The 17,816-nt window shown below is 39.1% G+C and overlaps 2 protein-coding genes across 7 annotated transcripts in view; both read left to right on the top strand.

Annotated features, from left to right (window-relative positions):
* septin5a (septin 5a) overlaps positions 1 to 14,713 on the top strand; it is a 40,779-nt gene extending 26,066 nt beyond the window's left edge. For 3 of the 5 annotated variants that reach the window (XM_023837098.2, XM_023837099.2, XM_072709109.1), the window contains 10 exons: positions 4,626 to 4,716; positions 5,114 to 5,200; positions 6,594 to 6,717; positions 7,155 to 7,289; positions 9,009 to 9,126; positions 9,805 to 9,906; positions 10,087 to 10,183; positions 10,812 to 10,947; positions 11,328 to 11,430; positions 13,185 to 14,713. In XM_023837098.2, coding sequence (XP_023692866.1) covers positions 4,626 to 4,716; positions 5,114 to 5,200; positions 6,594 to 6,717; positions 7,155 to 7,289; positions 9,009 to 9,126; positions 9,805 to 9,906; positions 10,087 to 10,183; positions 10,812 to 10,947; positions 11,328 to 11,430; positions 13,185 to 13,247 — 1,056 coding nt within the window. In that variant the 3' untranslated portion in view covers positions 13,248 to 14,713. Of the gene's footprint in view, positions 1 to 3,093; positions 3,238 to 3,308; positions 4,098 to 4,625; positions 4,717 to 5,113; positions 5,201 to 6,593; positions 6,718 to 7,154; positions 7,290 to 9,008; positions 9,127 to 9,804; positions 9,907 to 10,086; positions 10,184 to 10,811; positions 10,948 to 11,327; positions 11,431 to 13,184 lie in introns of those variants that run through there. The other 2 variants (XM_023837097.2, XM_072709108.1) reach the window with 2 other exon arrangements.
* Positions 14,431 to 17,077, top strand: gp1bb (glycoprotein Ib platelet subunit beta). Of its 2 annotated transcripts, XM_072709110.1 has the most exons (3): positions 14,431 to 14,495; positions 15,262 to 15,348; positions 16,083 to 17,077. In XM_072709110.1, exons 1-3 carry the CDS (start codon positions 14,443 to 14,445, stop codon positions 16,639 to 16,641), a joined length of 699 nt encoding a protein of 232 aa, XP_072565211.1. In that variant the 5' UTR covers positions 14,431 to 14,442; the 3' UTR covers positions 16,642 to 17,077. The 2 variants fall into 2 exon arrangements, with proteins under 2 accessions (XP_072565211.1, XP_023692869.1); XM_023837101.1 differs by lacking the exon at positions 14,431 to 14,495 and having other exon boundaries at positions 15,974 to 17,077.
* Positions 17,078 to 17,816: the final 739 nt, after the last annotated feature.

The raw sequence follows: 17,816 nt of genomic DNA, 5'->3' as shown, positions 1-17,816 counted from the left end.
CCAAACTGAAACTATGTAAATTTTGAGACAGATAACCCCAAAATTGAAGCAACACCATTTAGTGGCAGCAAAGGGAAGGGTGAAAGACAACATTTCACCTTGTAAATTTGATAAATCAAAATGTATGTGATGTATCTAATTACTGCTTCAGAAGAACATTGTATGGATGAAGATGTATATTGGCTTTCATTTTCAGACAATTGCCCCAAAAACAAAACAGTAGCACTGTGTGTCAGCAAAAATGGAAAACAGCAGCAGTAGAAGAAACTTGGACTTGTGTACACGTTAACTGTAAAATTATTTTATGCATGTTTTTCAAACTCTGCAGGCACATTGTAGGGTTGTCAAACTCGAAGTGATCACATTTTGAAACAGATCACCTGAAAACTGAAGCAGTGCCACATAATGATATCAAAAAAGTAGGATAGCTTCAAATATTTCATCCTGTGAGTGACATAACTCAAAAAGTATTTGAAAGATCAACCTTTCAGGCATGTTTTAAAGGTGAAGATCTTGTGAAACTTTGCAGAGGTGTTGTATGGGTGCCAAACTAGAAATAATAACATTTTGAGACAAATCACACCAACATTGAAGCAAAGAGACTTAGTGAAAGCAAAGAGAAGGATGAGATGATTATCATTATGAACAGGATCATTCTATTTGTTATTATTACTATATTTACTCTATTTGATATTTAATTTGTGGTTCTTATTACCACTTCACAAAAGTTATATGCATGAAAATCTATACCTGAAAATCTACATCTCAAATCACTTGTTTGGAAAACTGGAACTGCAAGACAGAGGGCAGCTGAGAGGAAAAATGTAGTCTGCAGCTGCCATCTTGTGAACACAACCATCTGCCATCTAAACTTATTCCGTGAATCTTTTTGCAAATTTCTCAGGCACATTGTACAGGTCAGTAATTCTAATACTGTGGGGCGCGAGATGATGCTCTGAATATTCTATAATAAAGTTTATATTGATTTTTCATTGGTAGCCTCCCCATTCAGGAAATTTTATCCATAGCAGGCCATTTCCTGGTCAGCTAAATTTATCAGGGAAAAAATATTGGGGAGAGTGTGTAAGATTAGTCAATGCTTAATTTGTAACTTACTAACTGCCGTGTCAAAAATTATAAATAAAAGGCACAATGACCAAAATTGACCATACTGTAGCTACCCCATTGAATTATCGAAACAGTTCAGGGACTGATGATTCATAAAAAAGGGGGGGGGCTTTATTTTCCATGAATTCATCGTAAGAGCTAAAAGAAAGGGGAAAAAATAAAGATTAATATAAATACATTCCACAACGTATAAACATAAATGAGCTCCTCTTAGATTCCACTGCTGCACAGCTTAAACTTTACAGTAAAAGAAACACTGTACCTTGATCACCCTTCCAACCAGGCACCAAAACCCTTGCTGTTTAAACTGCCATTACCGACTTATGTTCTCTCCCTTTTTTTTTTCCCGAGATGGACAGCGCACCACGTGCCATATTCACGCAGAACCAAAAAAATATAATAATACGTGCGTTCACCAAAATAACAGTCCTTATAGCATTCACAAGCATAAAGGAATATTCATAAGTTGCAAACAAAAAAGGGATAATAAAAATCAAGTAGGAATGCCTAAATAAAACAATTCACAACTATTTCACATACAACCTCAAATTTTCTGGACACACATTGAGAGAAGCTTGTGACCCAGTATCTTTTAATACTCTTAATTTTAAGAGAAGAGTTATTGAAAAACAGAAATTCTCTTTTGGTATTTGACAACAATGATCTGAACAGAGACCTATGGCGCAGTATATTCTGTTGTGACCCCGCTAAGGTGGTGTGATGTATTGTGGAAACAGCTTGCTGAAGCAGCATTTGTGAAGAACATCCACTTGAACCGCCATATCCATATTTCAGTGTCCCTGACTTCCCACACTGGGACACTATCAGTTTGTTGTCTCTCTGTCCCTTTCCAGAACTAGAACATAACATTTGTTTAGAAGCAGAAGCCATTATGCAGAGAAACGTTCAATTGAGAGAGTAGGATCAGCCACTGGAGCACTTAAGGTTTAGGGCTTTGCTCTAGGACCCAATGGTGAAATCATGCTGCTCACCACAGGATTTGAACCAGCACGGAGTCCTAACCCCTGGAAACGCAGACCGCCTCTTATTCTGAGTTACATACTTGTCTGGGAAATTGAGGTTCTGTGTGTCATAAGACAATATTGTTCTCCTTATCCCTTCATTAGTCTTTTTATCCATCTCAGAATGCAATTACAGCAGGCATGTGGTGGCCAATGAACCAGAAATACTCAGAAAAGGAGTACAATGGAAGTTTCACAAGATGCTGTTGATAGCCTTCCTGTTCATTGGTTTCCTCCTGTCATTCTTCAACCAGTGCAGAGAAATTTGTGGGTACTGCACGTGTCTGTGAACCTGAAGCATCGACCCTTGACTTTGCTTAGACCACAACTTTTTTCTGTGTCATACATGACCTGATTAAGTAATATTATATAATGACTCTAACCTTTATTTATATGTGGATATAATCTATGTTGTGCCATGACACATGACTATATACTTTATTGCGATATGTTATTGATCTATGTGATATATTACTAATCTATATTATTGTAGGTTATACATCTTGTTATATTGGTCAATATTGACATTGACTCTGAACAGCTATGTACATTTCTTACACTGTTCACAGAATTTTGCAGCTTTTCCTCACATTTTTCTCAATATTCAGACCACATGAGTTAATGTATAGTTTTCCTGCAAAAATAGCAGACTGAATGAATGAATGTGGCATTTATCCCCCTTGGCCACACCCACTTCTTGTCTTACTCTTTGTCCCTCTGTACTTTTTCCTTCCCCCTTTTCCCTTGTCTTACTCTTGCCGCCTCCCCTGAAGCTCCACCCTGACCTGGTCAGGGCAGGGTACAGGAAACAGTTGTGATGTATGAGTCCTAGGCTCCTCCAGAACATGCCAGAACACGAGGCAACAGCAGCCCTTAAGGGAGAGAGGTAGAGAGAGAGAGTAGGAGGGGGAGGTGGTTTCCGTCTCATTCCTCTAGTAAGTCTATTCTTGGCAGCACCGCTGCTGCTCCTGTTGCGTAGCTTCTGCCTCTCTGTCTGTCTGCTCTGTCTGAGATGGATGCCATCATGCTGCAGGAGAAGCTTGTGGAGCGTCTGCTCTCCCCCAAAGTGAGGACAACAAGGCTGAAGGTATAGTGATGGTGCCTGGCCCAGGAGTATGGCTAACCAAATCTCCTAGGGGGAAAGGGGCAGAGCAGACAGCTGGGTGGCAGATGTTCTGAGAGGAATAGGGGTAGGTTTAGAGCAGGTTAAAGCAATGGTGGCTTTAAAACCAGAATGACAAATTTCCTATATGAAGTCTTATTGGTGCTGACTGGAGTAATGATGGTGGATTCTTTGAACAAATCAGAGAAAAGAAGAAAAAGCTAGGCAGGGTTCAACAGGTCAAGGGTCTGCTACTATAGAAGGGAAGTTTGGAGATTAGGAAGGGATGAGATCCTGTTTACTACTCTGGTGCTATTGTCATGTGTACTGTGCTGTGTAACCCTCTGCATAGAGGATATGATGTTGGGTTAGAGGGGGCTTTTGGGCACTGTCAGAGCCCCCCAGTGGGTGCCTGGATAGTTTTGCTGTGCCCTGTTGTTATGGATGTCCAACCATGAGTGGGGCATTATGAGAATGCTTATCTAGCACAGACAAACAGCCCTCGGGAGAAATGCCCTGAGAGAGGTGCCATTCCTCTCATCACAGGTCACCATGATGCACACGGCTGTTTGATTTGTAAGATCTTTCTGTTTTACATGCTTAACAGAACAAAACAAAAAGGCTATGGATTAGCCACATTCTGTAAGAGATGGCACACTGAATACACCCACTGTATATCCAGTATAACTAATTCCAACTGTTCCCAGTTACAAAAACAGAAATGTCTGTCCAAGTTTTTTTTTTTACTGTTTCCGTACTTTACAGTTGGTGTTTGTGAAATATTTGGGGTACTTGGGAGGCAAGTGACAGTTATGACAACCTCAGCAGGGATTTGGAAGCTCTTGGTGAGTTTCTGCATGGCGAGTGAGGAAGACTGGTGAAAGAGCCATTCAGGCCTGCTCAATGGAGGCCCTGTGTTCCATTCCCAGCCAGCCCGGGATGGGAGCTCAGAAGCATGCTAGCATTTGTGTTCTTCCCCCTACTATGGGCCCTCAAGACCCACAGTTGTTCATTTGACAGGCCCAAAGACTTATCCCTCACACATGAAAACAGTTGGAAATTACTCTCCCATTGCACTCACTCAACAGTCATAGTGTAATTTGCAACAATGTGCCTTGTTAAAGGCCCATTAAACTTTTTTACCCTTTACCCTCTTTTTACCCTTTCTCGGGTGTTTTGTAATGTGTTCATTGAATCATACGTGACATGTAATGACCTTTCTGAGCCATTTGCAGCCTCTCCTTGTTGTTTCAGGCATTGTCTTTCAAACACATTTTTTCTGACTCGTCATGCCAGTGTGTCCTGTTTGTGTTTGTTTAACAAGTCCTCAGCCGTTCTTTTTTTCTACTTTATCTGTCATACTTTATCTCAAGGACAAGCAGTATGTGGGATTCGCCACCCTCCCCAACCAGGTACACAGGAAGTCTGTGAAGAAGGGCTTTGACTTCACTCTCATGGTAGCAGGTAAGGCAGAGCCAGGCTTTGTCACAAGTCAAACTGTGTCACAAACAGCCTTCACATGGTACACTGGCCTGTGTAATAGTGGGAATCCTCTCTTTAAGTGTCAATTTTCAAAGGTTTTATTGTCATTGAGTTACAACAAGACTATATTAGTGACTCCCAAAAACATTGTTACTCGAAACAAACAATATAGACGAGAGGTAAAGAATAACTATATAGAAAACTAAACAGTAAATCAAGATAGTCAAGAAGTTATGAAATTTGTTGTATGTTATTAGATTCTCACTTTATATTTCTCAGCTTATGATGACTGTTATTTGTACCTGTCATGTACAGTCATGGCTGCAGCTATAGGGCTCTGATGGTAAATACTGGGAGTAACAGTCTGCCTGTGCTTCAGGGGAGTCTGGATTAGGGAAGTCCACTCTGGTCAATAGCCTGTTCCTCACAGACCTGTACAAAGACCGCAAGCTTTTGAATGCTGAGGGTAGGTATTCTGCAAGCAATGCTCTACACACTCCTTGTACCACTGAGCTTATTATAATGTATATCTGTGTTTATTATAATATATATATACTGTATGGACAAAAGTATTAGTACATACCCCTTAATTATTGAATTTCCTTTACACCCATTGCCACAGGTGTATTAAATCAAGCACCTAGCCATGCAAGCAGGTTTACATTTGTGAAAGAACGGGTCGTTTTGAAGAGTTCAGTGAATTGAAGTATGGTACTGTCAAAGGATGCCACCTTTACAATAAGTAGGTCCGTGAAATTTCTTCTCTGCAAAGTATTCCACTTTGAATTGTAAGTCATATTCTTTCAAAGCGGAAGCATTTAGGGAGAACAGAAACTCAACTGCGAAGTGGCAGACCACATAAAAGTAACAGAGCAGGGTCGGCGACTGCTAAGGCGCATAATGCGTGGAAGTCACCAATGCAGTCTGATAGACAAGTCGGGGTTTGGCAGATTCCAGGAGAACATTACCTACCGGACTGCTTTATGCTTGCTGTAAAGTTTGGTGGAGGAGTGATAATGATATGAGGTTGTTTTCAGGAGTTAGGCTAGGCCTCTTAGTTCCAGTGAAGGGAAGTGTTAATGCTTCCACATACCAAGACTTTTTGGAGAATTCAATTCAATTTTATTTTATAGCACTTTTAACAAGTCATTGTTACAAACTACTTTACATATAACCGGCCCAAGCCCCGAAGACTGAGGCGACAGTGACAAGGAAAAACTCCCTCTAGCAGGAAGAAACCTTTAGAGGAACCAAGACTCAGAAGGGGACCCCATCCTCCTTTGGGCAACTGGGATGCATGAAAACAGAATTCTATGCAGTTTGCCTTCTTTGTTCCAGCATGACTGTGCTCCAGTGTACAAAGCAAGGTCCATAAAGACATGGTTGAGTTAGTTTGGTGTGGAAGAATGTGACTGGCCATCATTGAGCCATGACCTCAACCTCACTAAACACCTTTGCGATGAAATAGAACAGAGATTGTGAACCAGGCCTTCACATCCAACATCAGTGAATGAATGGGCAATAATTCCCACAAACATACTCCAAAATCTTGTGGAAAGCTTTCACAGAATATTTCCAGTTGTTATAGCTGCAAAGGGGAACCAATTTCATATTGATGCCTATGGATTTAGAATGGGAGGTCATAAAAGTTCCTGTGGGTATAATGGCCAGGTGTTCCAATACTTTTGTCCATATAGTGTATATCCTTGCAAATATCCTTGCTGAGGAAGATTTTCATACAATTGCATATTGTCGTATAATCCATTTCAATACAGAATAAATCAATATGTGGATAAGCTAAATAGTGTCTCATGTAGTAAAATTCCTAGCAGAAGTGCTAATTTTTGTCTGACCTCTAGAGCGTATCAGCCAGACGGTGGAGATCATCAAGCACACAGTGGATATTGAGGAGAAGGGAGTAAAGCTGAAACTGACCATTGTAGACACTCCTGGATTTGGAGACGCTGTTAACAACAATGAGTGGTAAGCAGTATGGTTTCAGTTTTCAGTGTTAGTACTATTAGGAGACATGCTATGATGACACTGTTGTGTCAGAGCTCCCATAGCCAAAGTGATCCTCTAAATAAAACAGGAGTATAAGTCAAATAAATATCAACTCACACTTAAAATTAAACAAAGAAACATTCAAACCAAGAAAAAAATCACTTAACCAATGACATATCAGTTTTTAGAACCCTTCTTGAACTCCTTTACTTCCTGTAGGTTTTCTATCTGTATGGACAGTCAGACGGCTAAGCTGCCTCATTATGATAATTGAAATGTTTTCAGGATTTCTCCTGGTGTGGGTTCAGGCCACCCTTGAATAAACAGCTTTTTTGCACATTTTTAATAGAGCTTTGTGGAAACTTATGTAATGACAGTTTGTGCAACGATGGTTTCTGTGTGTCTGCATTTCCCAGCTGGAAGCCAATCACAGACTACATTGATCAGCAATTTGAGCAGTATTTCCGAGACGAGAGCGGCCTCAACAGGAAGAACATTCTGGATAACCGAGTGCACTGCTGCCTATACTTCATTGCACCATTCGGTCACGGGTTCGTCGGCTTTTCTGTGCCTGGTCCCATCTCTCAGTCACCAGATTTAGTCATTTATGCAGTTTATTGGTGTTTTAGTTGCATAATAATATGCATTTGTATTTATTTTATAATCACACCTTACCTTACTCAGCATTCTATTTAGGGCTTGAGACAAATACAATATGTATTTACAAATATAAGATGAGAGTAGGCGTGTCCAGTGCCTCAGGTGAATGGATTGCAGAGCGATGGGTGTGTTTATACCGAGCAACTTCATTTCTTGACAATGCCAGCAAGTTTTATCTTGCCCGTCATTCTGTGACAAACAAATTAGAGCATGACACCTTCAGCTGCACATTACAAATTGCAGCTCTTAATAAAAAGTAAACTGGTACTCACAAACAGTACTTAATGTGATTTGAAAGAACTGAATTTGTTAAAAGCAAAAACCCAGGGGCATCACCCTAAATAAACAAATGTTAGAATGAGAAGATTGCTTCCTGTATGAAAATATACACTACCAGTCAAAAGTTTTTGCACGCAAAGGTTGTTAGCACTTTTCCATTTTTTTAATAAACTGTAGATTTATTATTTCTTATTCCTACTGAGTGAACAACTATAAATAAAAATATAAGTCAAATAAAACAAGTTTTCTTTATAACGTGGAAAGAGAATGTAACAGTGCATGTCTGACATCCTACTAACTGGTTGTGTGGTGATGGCATATTCAAATTCTAGGCTATCCTTTAATTTTAAATGCATTAGTTACCTTTTTCATCCCATGAAACACAGCATTATTTAATGTCCCTTGTAGAAAGAATGCCTTGAATTTTCTCTGCTGTTATAACTGCTAGAGGAGGTTACTTTGACAAATCAAAGATATGACTTCTTGCTAATAAAGGTGCCCAAATGGTGAAGATACTGTAAATTTATTTGTTAGCAAAGAATACTGAGTACATTCTTAGTAAATGCTCAGTGAATAACAACATGCAAATGTAGAAAATCTCAGTGTGCAAAAACTTTTGACTGGTAGTGTAATACAATAGTCCCCTGTGATATGTTCCAAAATCGACTACGGATATATAATGAGATTTTTGTGTACTTAAATATGGTAACATGTAATTGATAAATCACGCACAGTAAGACATTAGCAACATTAAATACAGTATTAATAAAGTATATTATACATTATTATACAGTACTGTACTCTCTCTCTTGAATGAAAGTGATTCTGATGTTTTAGTTTAATTCTCAAGAGATAATAGAGCAAAAAAACATTTGCATCTAATGGACAAAGAAACAATGAAAAAAACATGTTACACATTTTACATTTTTATTTTGGACCGTGGTAAACTGCAGCCACCAAACCCACGGATATGGGAGAACCACTGTACATATACGGCCACCTTGACCCTGTTTTAGTTAACTGTGTGGAAGATGGATGGATAAATAAATGGCATTCAGTATATTCTGAAATATCTTGTAGATAGACAGACACACACTCTTACCCAAAGTTATTTGTACTTTCTCCATGTATAATATCAATATGTCACCTTTTTGATACATTTTAATCTTTTATTGGTGCTACCATTTTACAACTAATACTTTAACATTTTGCATAACCCTGAATATATAAACTAATCTTCTGGCAGAATGGATAAAATTGCATCTATGTATGTTTTTAATGGTCTGTGCTTTGACCACTTGTTCAACATGCCTTTGATGCCTGTCAATCAGCTTAAGGCCTGTGGATGTGGAGTTCATGAAGGCTCTTCATGAGAAGGTGAACGTGGTGCCTCTCATTGCCAAGGCAGACTGTCTGACACCAAATGAGATCAAGAAGCTGAAGGACAGGGTGAGATGGCAGCTGTTTGCATCTGTCTGTCTTCCTCTGGTGGCCTGCCTGCCTGCATCCTTCAGTATCTTCCTGTGGTTGCCTTCCTCTGTATTTCTGTTCATTTCACTGTTTCATTCTGACTGGCTGAATGTGAACCTTTACTGTACAGATTTCTTTCATGTCATTTCACAGTGTGTGGATAATTCCCATTCTGATGCAGAACTGAATTTGGTAAAAGAGCTTTTGTCCATTTCGCATCCTTGGCTTGGAACAAATTGCAGAAGGAATGGAAATTGACTGAACTTATTTCATTAAGTGTCTTTAAATCTAAATTACGAATCCTTGAGGCTAAGTCCATAACATGCAACTGTTTCAATTAGATTAACTGTTATTTTACTTTAAATTTTATTGAATTTTATTTTATTGTATTATTTCATTTACTTTGGTATGTGTGTTGTTGCTGTCTGTGTTTGATTAATTTTCTGTAACTGTGAGACATTTGCTGTTGCCTATCTTGGCCAGGTCTCCCTTGAAAAAGAGGTTTTTAATCTCAATGGGATCTTCCTGGTTAAATAAAGGTTAATAAATAAATAAATAATGTTTTTTCTAGAGTGCATTGTCACAGTACTTGCCATTGTGTGTTCCACTGCATACATGTCAGATGGTTTACGTCTGGCTTAATCCTTTCGATTCCAGATACGGGAAGAGATTGACAAATTTGGGATCAAAGTGTACCAGTTTCCAGACTGTGATTCAGATGAGGATGATGAGTTTAAGCAGCAAGACAAAGAACTGAAAGTCAGTGAAAATTATAATTATTATCTTGCAAAGCAATAAAATACTGTCACTGGTATTCTAATTAGAGTTGGATAGTTAACAGAACTGTCCTGCTGCTGAAGGCTGACACTGCATAAATCAGAGAATTAAACTCTGAGGATCTGAGGCGTATTTTACATGTTTCTCACTGTCAAATCTCAGGAGAGCACCCCCTTTGCTGTGATTGGGAGCAATACGGTAGTGGAGGCCAGAGGTCAGCGGGTGCGAGGGAGACTCTACCCCTGGGGCATTGTGGAAGGTGGGTACTGTACTCTTGTAATATGTCAGGGAGACTCTGCCTTTGGGAGTTTGCTTGATTTTGCATTTGTTTCTTCAATCACAGAATAACACAATCCTGGAGGGACTGATTATCAGTTTGGCTAGCAGATGTTTGAAGAGTGCTTGGTGCTGATTTCAATCAACCATGTTTCTATTCTTTGTTTCAAACACTGGAGTCTGACTTTGTTCTGGCTTGATTATTGTTTTGGCTTATATTCAGCATGTTTATACCAAAATCAGTCTCTGCAGTAGTTTATTACAGCTGTTGTCCATATGGTAGCAGTAGGTGTATTTCTGTATGAACAGAAACTGGAATTTGTGTCCAGCACTAGTAGCATATTTATCTTGTGCTTGTCTTTCTCAGTTGTGCTGTAATGTTGTATTCAGAGGTGGACATTTCAGGTCCAGAGAGTAAAAATCCAAACCAGAATTTTGTTTCAACCAAGCAGTTGAGTATAAAGAGTCACAGTCACAGAGTACTCAACTTTATCATAGATGAATTCTATTGAAGTCCTGAGTTATTTATATCTATAGCAGATTATTTTACGATGTGGGGGGGGTGAGATTCTTAGTTTCCTTTGACCACTTCATCCCTTTTGCTTCCACAGTGGAGAACCAATCGCATTGTGACTTTGTGAAGCTGCGAAACATGCTGATCCGAACACACATGCATGATCTAAAGGATGTGACATGTGACGTGCACTATGAAAACTACAGAGCACAGTGCATACAGCAGATGACCAGGTAGGACAGAGCTGGACACCTGATCACATGTGCAAATGGCGTCTCACTCAGTTCTCATGTATAAATGAATGCTTAGACATGGTTTTAGCACTTTCTGTCAGGTCGCTCCCAGAGGGTCAGACTGGGTTCCCACTCCTCTACTGCTTTCAGTATCAATACCGGGACACCACAGGGCTGTGTGCTCAGCCCGCTTCTTTTCATCCTCCACACACATGACTGTTATCTTTTATCTTATCTAATATTTTATATATTATCTTATATCTTATATCAGTACTAATTGTAAATTAATTAAAATGTTTTGCATGTGTATGCTTGCAGTTTTAGGTGTGTGTGGGTGGATTTTGACCAGGGTGACTCACTGCACATCTTGTCTCTCGTAGTAAATTGGCCCAGGACAATCGCATGGACAGCCCAATACCCATCCTGCCCCTGCCCACCCCGGACGTGGAGACGGAGAAGCTGATTAAGATGAAGGATGAGGAGGTGAGTTCCTGTTGATTTGGTGTGAAGCATCTCTGAATTTCTCTGAACATAAAATTATATCAGATAAGACTTCAACTTCATTGTCATTGCACAAAGTAGAATATTTTGTGCAATGAAATGTTATTTGGTGTCTAATTTAAAAACTGCAAAACAGTGCAAAAGTATTAGAAACAGCTGTATAACAAATTCATGTGTGATAAATAATAAAATATAACAGTCTGTGAATCTGCATCTATAAAGTGTTACAATGGTGTGGTATAAATATGTAAATACAGAATCTATGATAGCAGTAAAAAAGAAAGTACAGAGTTTTGTACAGTGTATATATGTGTGAGCATATACTGTAATACACAATATTGCCAAAAGTACTGGGACACCTGCCTTTAAACACCCATGAAATTTAATGACATCCCATTCTTAACACATAGGCTTTAACATGGAGTTGACTCACTCTTTGCAACTATAACAGCTTCAACTCTTCTGGGAAGGTTGTCCACAAAGTTTTGAAGTGCGATCATGGGAATTTTTGACTATTCTTCCAGGAGAGAATGTGTGAGATCAAGCACTGATGTTGGATGAGAAGGCCTAGCTTGCAGTTTCCGCTCTAATTCATCCCGAAGGTGTTCTATCGGGTTGAGGTCAGGGCTCTGTGCAGGCCAGTCAAGCTCCTCCATATCAGACTCGTTCATCCATGTCCTTATGGACCTTGCTCTGTGCACTAGTGTGCAGTCATGTTGGAACAGGAATGGGCCATCCCACTGTTCCCACAAAGCTGGGAGCATGAAATTGTCCAAAATGGCTTAGAAAGCTACAGCATTCTAAGTTCCTTTCACTGGAACTAAGTGGCCAAACCCAACTCCTGAAAAACCACCCCACACCATAATCCCCCCTCCACCAAAGTTTACACTTCGCACAATGCAGTCAAGCAAGTACCGTTCTCCTGGCAACCACCAAACCTAGACCAATCCATCGGATTGCCAGACAGAGAAGCCTGATTCGTCACTCCAGAGAACTGCTCTAGAGTCCAGTGGTGGTGTGCTTTTGTCCCTGCTCTGTGATTTTACATGGACTACCACTTTGTGGCTGAGTTGCCGTCATTCCCAATTGCTACCACTTTGTTATAATACCACTAACAGTTGACCGTGGAATATTTAGTATCAAGGAAATTTCACAAATGGACTTATTGCACATCCTTAGTACCAGTACCATGCTTGAATTCACTGAGCTCCTGAGAGCGACCCATTCTTTCGCAAATGTTTGTAGAAGCAGTCTGCATGCATAGGTGCTTGATTTTATACACCTGTAGCTATGGAGGTGATTGGAATACCTGAATTCAATGACTTGGAGGGATGTCCCAATACTTTTTGCAATATAGTCTATATATAGATGCACATTTAAATAAACATGAAGTGAAAAAGACTAAAAACTGCTAGGTAAAGGATCACTGTTTCGCAAAATCTACACAGATTCTGGGCCTTGTGGTGCCTAATATCTGTGGTTTTCTGCTGGATAAAATTAAACCTTGATTACTGGTGCTGTAGATACCGACATGGTCACTCGGCTGAAAGTATGTATGTATATGTTAGTAACCTTACAAACAATTTATAGAAGAAGCAATGCTGGTAATTATGGGTAGTCATAATGTAAGGTAACAGCAATGTTGTCCACATGGTGGCAGTATCAGGATATTTACCAATTGAAATGGGATCACGCTGCATAAGTATGTTTCATAGCAGCTCTCCCTGTCTCTACAGCTGAAGAGGATGCAGGAGATGATTCAGAAGATGCAACAGCAAATGCATGAGCAGGATCAGTGATTTTTTTTTTGCTTTCAAAATGCTAGAAAACACAGTAGTGCAAAGGACCCCTCTTTCCAAACTAGCAGTTTTTCTTAAGGTCACTAAACTATGTTATTTACATTATAAAAATGAATGCCCACAAAATATCTAATGTGTATATAGCTATATAGGACTTCTTTGCTGTTCAGTGAATGGGCCTGTATAATTGTGATATCCACTGGTCTGTATGGCACTATGCAGGAGCATGATCAATGTGGTGTTTAGGAGTTCATGGTTTTTTAAACTGTACTTGATGTTCATTTAAAACCTATTAATAATATTAACAGAATTAATATGGTGTAATATTTAAAAGATTGTATTTATGAATATGACTTTTTAAGTTTGTCCAAGCTGTTGATACAATTTATGGTGTTAATATTTTATTCTCTACTTGTTTCATGATTATTTTTCAGAGTGAGTGTGAGTGAGAGTGTTGCATTGACATGGATCTTAAGATTGTCCAACCTGGATTTTCTGGAATCCCTGAAATTGCTCCACAGTCCTGAACAGAATTAATTACATTCCAAGAAACAGGACACTTACAGAATTATTTTGATTTGTCTGTGAGTTGTACTACTTGTGTTCATGCCAGTCAGTTCATTTCTGGATATTGTATGTGAGTGTTTCTTTAAGATCCACTTCCCAGTAGCAACTGCTTCATTAAAAAGCTAAATGAAAAGAAAGCTTTGTTCCAGGCATAAAAGATGTATAGGTTATGTTTATACAAGCCAACACAGCAGGTACGTGTGCTAAAGACAACAGCTATTCGGTGTAGTTAATAATAAGTTTAAAAACAATAACAAAAGAAATAGTTATTCATCAAGTCATGTGATATCTCTTGTGAATGCAATATTTTTTTTACTGAAATGGCAACTCTCATCTTAGTGTACTATTACACATCCACATAATAGCCAATGGAAATGAGGAAACGCAGGTTGTAAGTGCCTGACATTATTTCAAGACGAAGCGCACTTCCTGTACTTTAATCATAATACTTTTTGTGTGTTTTTGTATTTAAACTATTTAAATAAATAGAAACTGAGATACATGCAGAGCAGCAAAAAACATTGTCAGGATTTTTTTTCTTATTCTCTTGGTATTGAAGAAGATTCTGATTGGTCAGAATAGACTGTATTTTCTGTTTCTGCTTGGCTTTCAGACTTTAAAATTGTGTATGCTAAATAATTTTTTGGAAAGATTTACAGATCCACCAAGTAAATTATCAAGGTACGTATGGAAATGTGAGTGAGCATAGTTCAGGAGGTGATAACATGCTTGTGCGTGTGTATGTGTGTGTGTTTAGAGCCCCTTTGTACACACTTCACTGTATATGAGCTGTGCCATCCGCTTTATTAGTGGACCACGTTGCTTATTTTAGTACTACTGCTTTGTGCAAGTGAAACTTCTGCACACATGACGACAATGAATTAAAACTCATACACCAACCTGGTCACTTGCTGTTTCTCAGTCTGCATTGTTTTTCTTAAGTATTGGGACATTTTTGTCCACTTGAAATGCAACGTTTCAGCATGTTAACCCCAGGGCTCAAACTCTGGGCATCTGACCCAAACCAGAGAGCTGAGTCACCGCTTATCTCCATGGCACTCGCTTCTCCAGCTCAGCCACACGTCACTCTCCTTTAAACAACACTTACATGGCTTTGAAAGGCTGGTTTTCCATCTTCTCACAGACGTGGTCAAATATAATTGAAATATTAAACCACTGTTATATGTGGCCATGGTTGGTGATATGTGTATTGATTTTGTGACAAATGACAATAAATTGCTAAAAGGCCACCAACAGCTCTTAACGCGAAGTCAGATGAAGATGTCACCAGAAGGCTGTGGTTTATTGAGCAGGATGTGCCATGCCAGTGCCCTGTTATTGTCTAATATAGCTTGACTGTACTTTTGGACTGCATGGAGCTATGGCAATTGGTGAAGATGGACTGAATGTCAGATCAAGTACACTTCCTGTTTCCTGTCCCTGTCAGAGGGGCTTTATCAACAGAGGGCAGCTGTCGTAGTCCTATTAGGAACCTCTCCACAAGCCTGTCTGTGCTACAACTTGCAAACACGAGGTAAGCATCATGCTCATAACTGGTTTGTATTTTGAATACTTACAACGCAATATTATCAAGCTTTTTATTGTTGTCATTAAAGTCAATTTGCAAAAAATAATTCTAATCAATTTATGTAAGTTAAACTTATGTAACCTAAACCCTTTTATACAGCTAGACATTTATGGAAGTAAGTTCTTCAAGGTACAACAATCACTTATAGCATATGAACCAGTAACTTTTAGCTAGTGCACATTTTATGCATATATTATTAAGCTGTTTTGTATATTTTCAGATTTACAAAATTAAAATCCTATTATGGAGAGGTCTAGATGTGCTTAAATTATGGGCAGAATGTTTATTAAAAGAAACAGGACCAAGAACAAAACCAACTGAAAAATGATGGAAACACATACATCAGCGTCATAGTAAAACAATGTGTTTACTACTGGCAGCACAAGATCTGAGTCACAGAATACTATGTTCACCTGCACTGCAGATTGTCGATTGTGTTAGTCATGTATTCTGACAAACCCTTTGTAATATAGCTACTCTACTTTTTCATTTCTTGGCTATTTCAGTCATCCTTACTATTTATTTAACGCCTTAAATTCAGCACTATCTGACTTAATGGTTCTGTCTCCAGGCACCATTTGAAAAATGAAGATCAGTTATCCATACCTCAGTCAGCTCCTGTATCTCCTGCTCCCTCTACTGGTGACTGAGGGTTGTCCATCTGTGTGTTCCTGTTCAAGGGGGTATGTTGATTGCAGTGGCCGTATGCTAAGAGGCAGCAACTTGCCCAATGCCTTCCCTCCCGACTCCAGAGAGATCCATCTCCATGACAACCAGCTCACTTCTCTGCCCAATGGCTTGCTGGACCATATGCTCGCCCTGCACTCTGTGTCTCTCTATGGCAACCCTTGGGTCTGTGACTGTGGCGTGCTCTACCTGCGCAGCTGGCTTCTCAGACAGGAGAACCGCAAAAACTATCGCAATATCACCTGCAGCTCGCCTCCGGGTCTGCAGGGGAGGCTAGTCATGTACTTGGCAGAGGAAGAAGTACTGGAGTCCTGCAGGTACTGGTACTGCAGCCTGGCGCTTGCCTCACAGGTCAGCCTCTTCATCTTCATAGTGCTGCAGGCCATCCTGCTGGCCTCAATCATCTTTTTTCTGCGCCGTTTTGAAAAACTGTCCCGTGAAGCCCGAAGGACAGTTCAAGAAAGCTTCGCAGGAGATGATGGAGGGAATGGAGAAGAATATGTGCCACTAAAAGGACTGCCTGAAACTGGGAGCAAAAGGGGGACAAGGTGAGGGGTGCTTGTGTACATGTAAGAGTGTGAGCCCTGAAATAATTAGGCGTTCCCTGGAAGAGGATAGCTGTACAATTTCTGCTTCTGCACAGACACCCATTATTGCATAATAATTTGCTCATTTTCATGCAGTTCAATGGCAGCTGGATAGGCTGTGCGTTTTCATTTCACTCATCGGGCGTACCTTGTCCTGTATAAAAGATTATTACAAAAGTAATTTCCTAGTATAAAAGTAACATTGTCTATTGAATAGCCAAGAAGGATTCTATTTTGATACACGGCAGGTAACCCCTAAATCAACAAAGTGATACTTCCTACACAAAGGGCCTTGTTTTATCCCCTCAGAATTGGAAAAAGTATGTGAAACATTGTATTGGAATAAAAAAGTTATTGTATTCATTGTCTCTTTAATTAAACAGAAAAAATCATTTACCAAACATTTGTGTGTATTCTTTTTATACCTGTTATTGTATGTCCTAGAAGATAAAATATATCATATTTGAATAAGATGGGCTTATGCTTTGTAACAAGAACACCACGATGCAAAAGTAGCTTTTCCGGACACAAAATGTTATTTACAGCAATGAATGAATGAAAAGATTCTTCAGTAACATGCACCCTTTGATGCTTTTTTACACATTCTTTTTAACACATATATTTGGAAGTATCTAACAGAGCTATTACACACTCATTTATTGCAGCCATATGTAGTAGTTCACTAGTCTTAGATATATATATCAGTTTAGTTTTATCAGTTTGGCCTTCAACAGTCATTATTATATATATTACACTAGTATGATTATCCTAGTAATTATACTTGCATATAATAAACATTTCACGGCAAAAAGAGAAAAACTATGAAACATGCCACGCACTGTGTATTTTGTGTTATATGAGGAAGCACTGGCAGCTTTGTATGCTATGCCTGATCCTACTGTATGCTACTGTAAACATTTACTTTAACTTCAAATTAAAACGAATTTGATTCCATGTTATTTAATTTAGAGATTATTGTAGCTGTGACCTTCACTTAATTAATGGATGTTTTAATTACTCTTAAACTTGTCTTATTTTAAAAGTAAGGTCGTTCAACCAGTACCATTATGTGGCCCAGAATTCATTTTCAGTCAATTAAGGGATCGATATCCTTGGACACATTGTGAAACTAGTTTGAGC

Source organism: Paramormyrops kingsleyae, chromosome 2 (genome assembly GCF_048594095.1).
Source record: "Paramormyrops kingsleyae isolate MSU_618 chromosome 2, PKINGS_0.4, whole genome shotgun sequence".
In the NCBI taxonomy this organism is placed as follows: domain Eukaryota; kingdom Metazoa; phylum Chordata; class Actinopteri; order Osteoglossiformes; family Mormyridae; genus Paramormyrops; species Paramormyrops kingsleyae.
The sequence above is the reverse complement of the archived record's forward strand: the minus strand, read 5'-3'. Positions and strand labels throughout refer to the sequence as shown.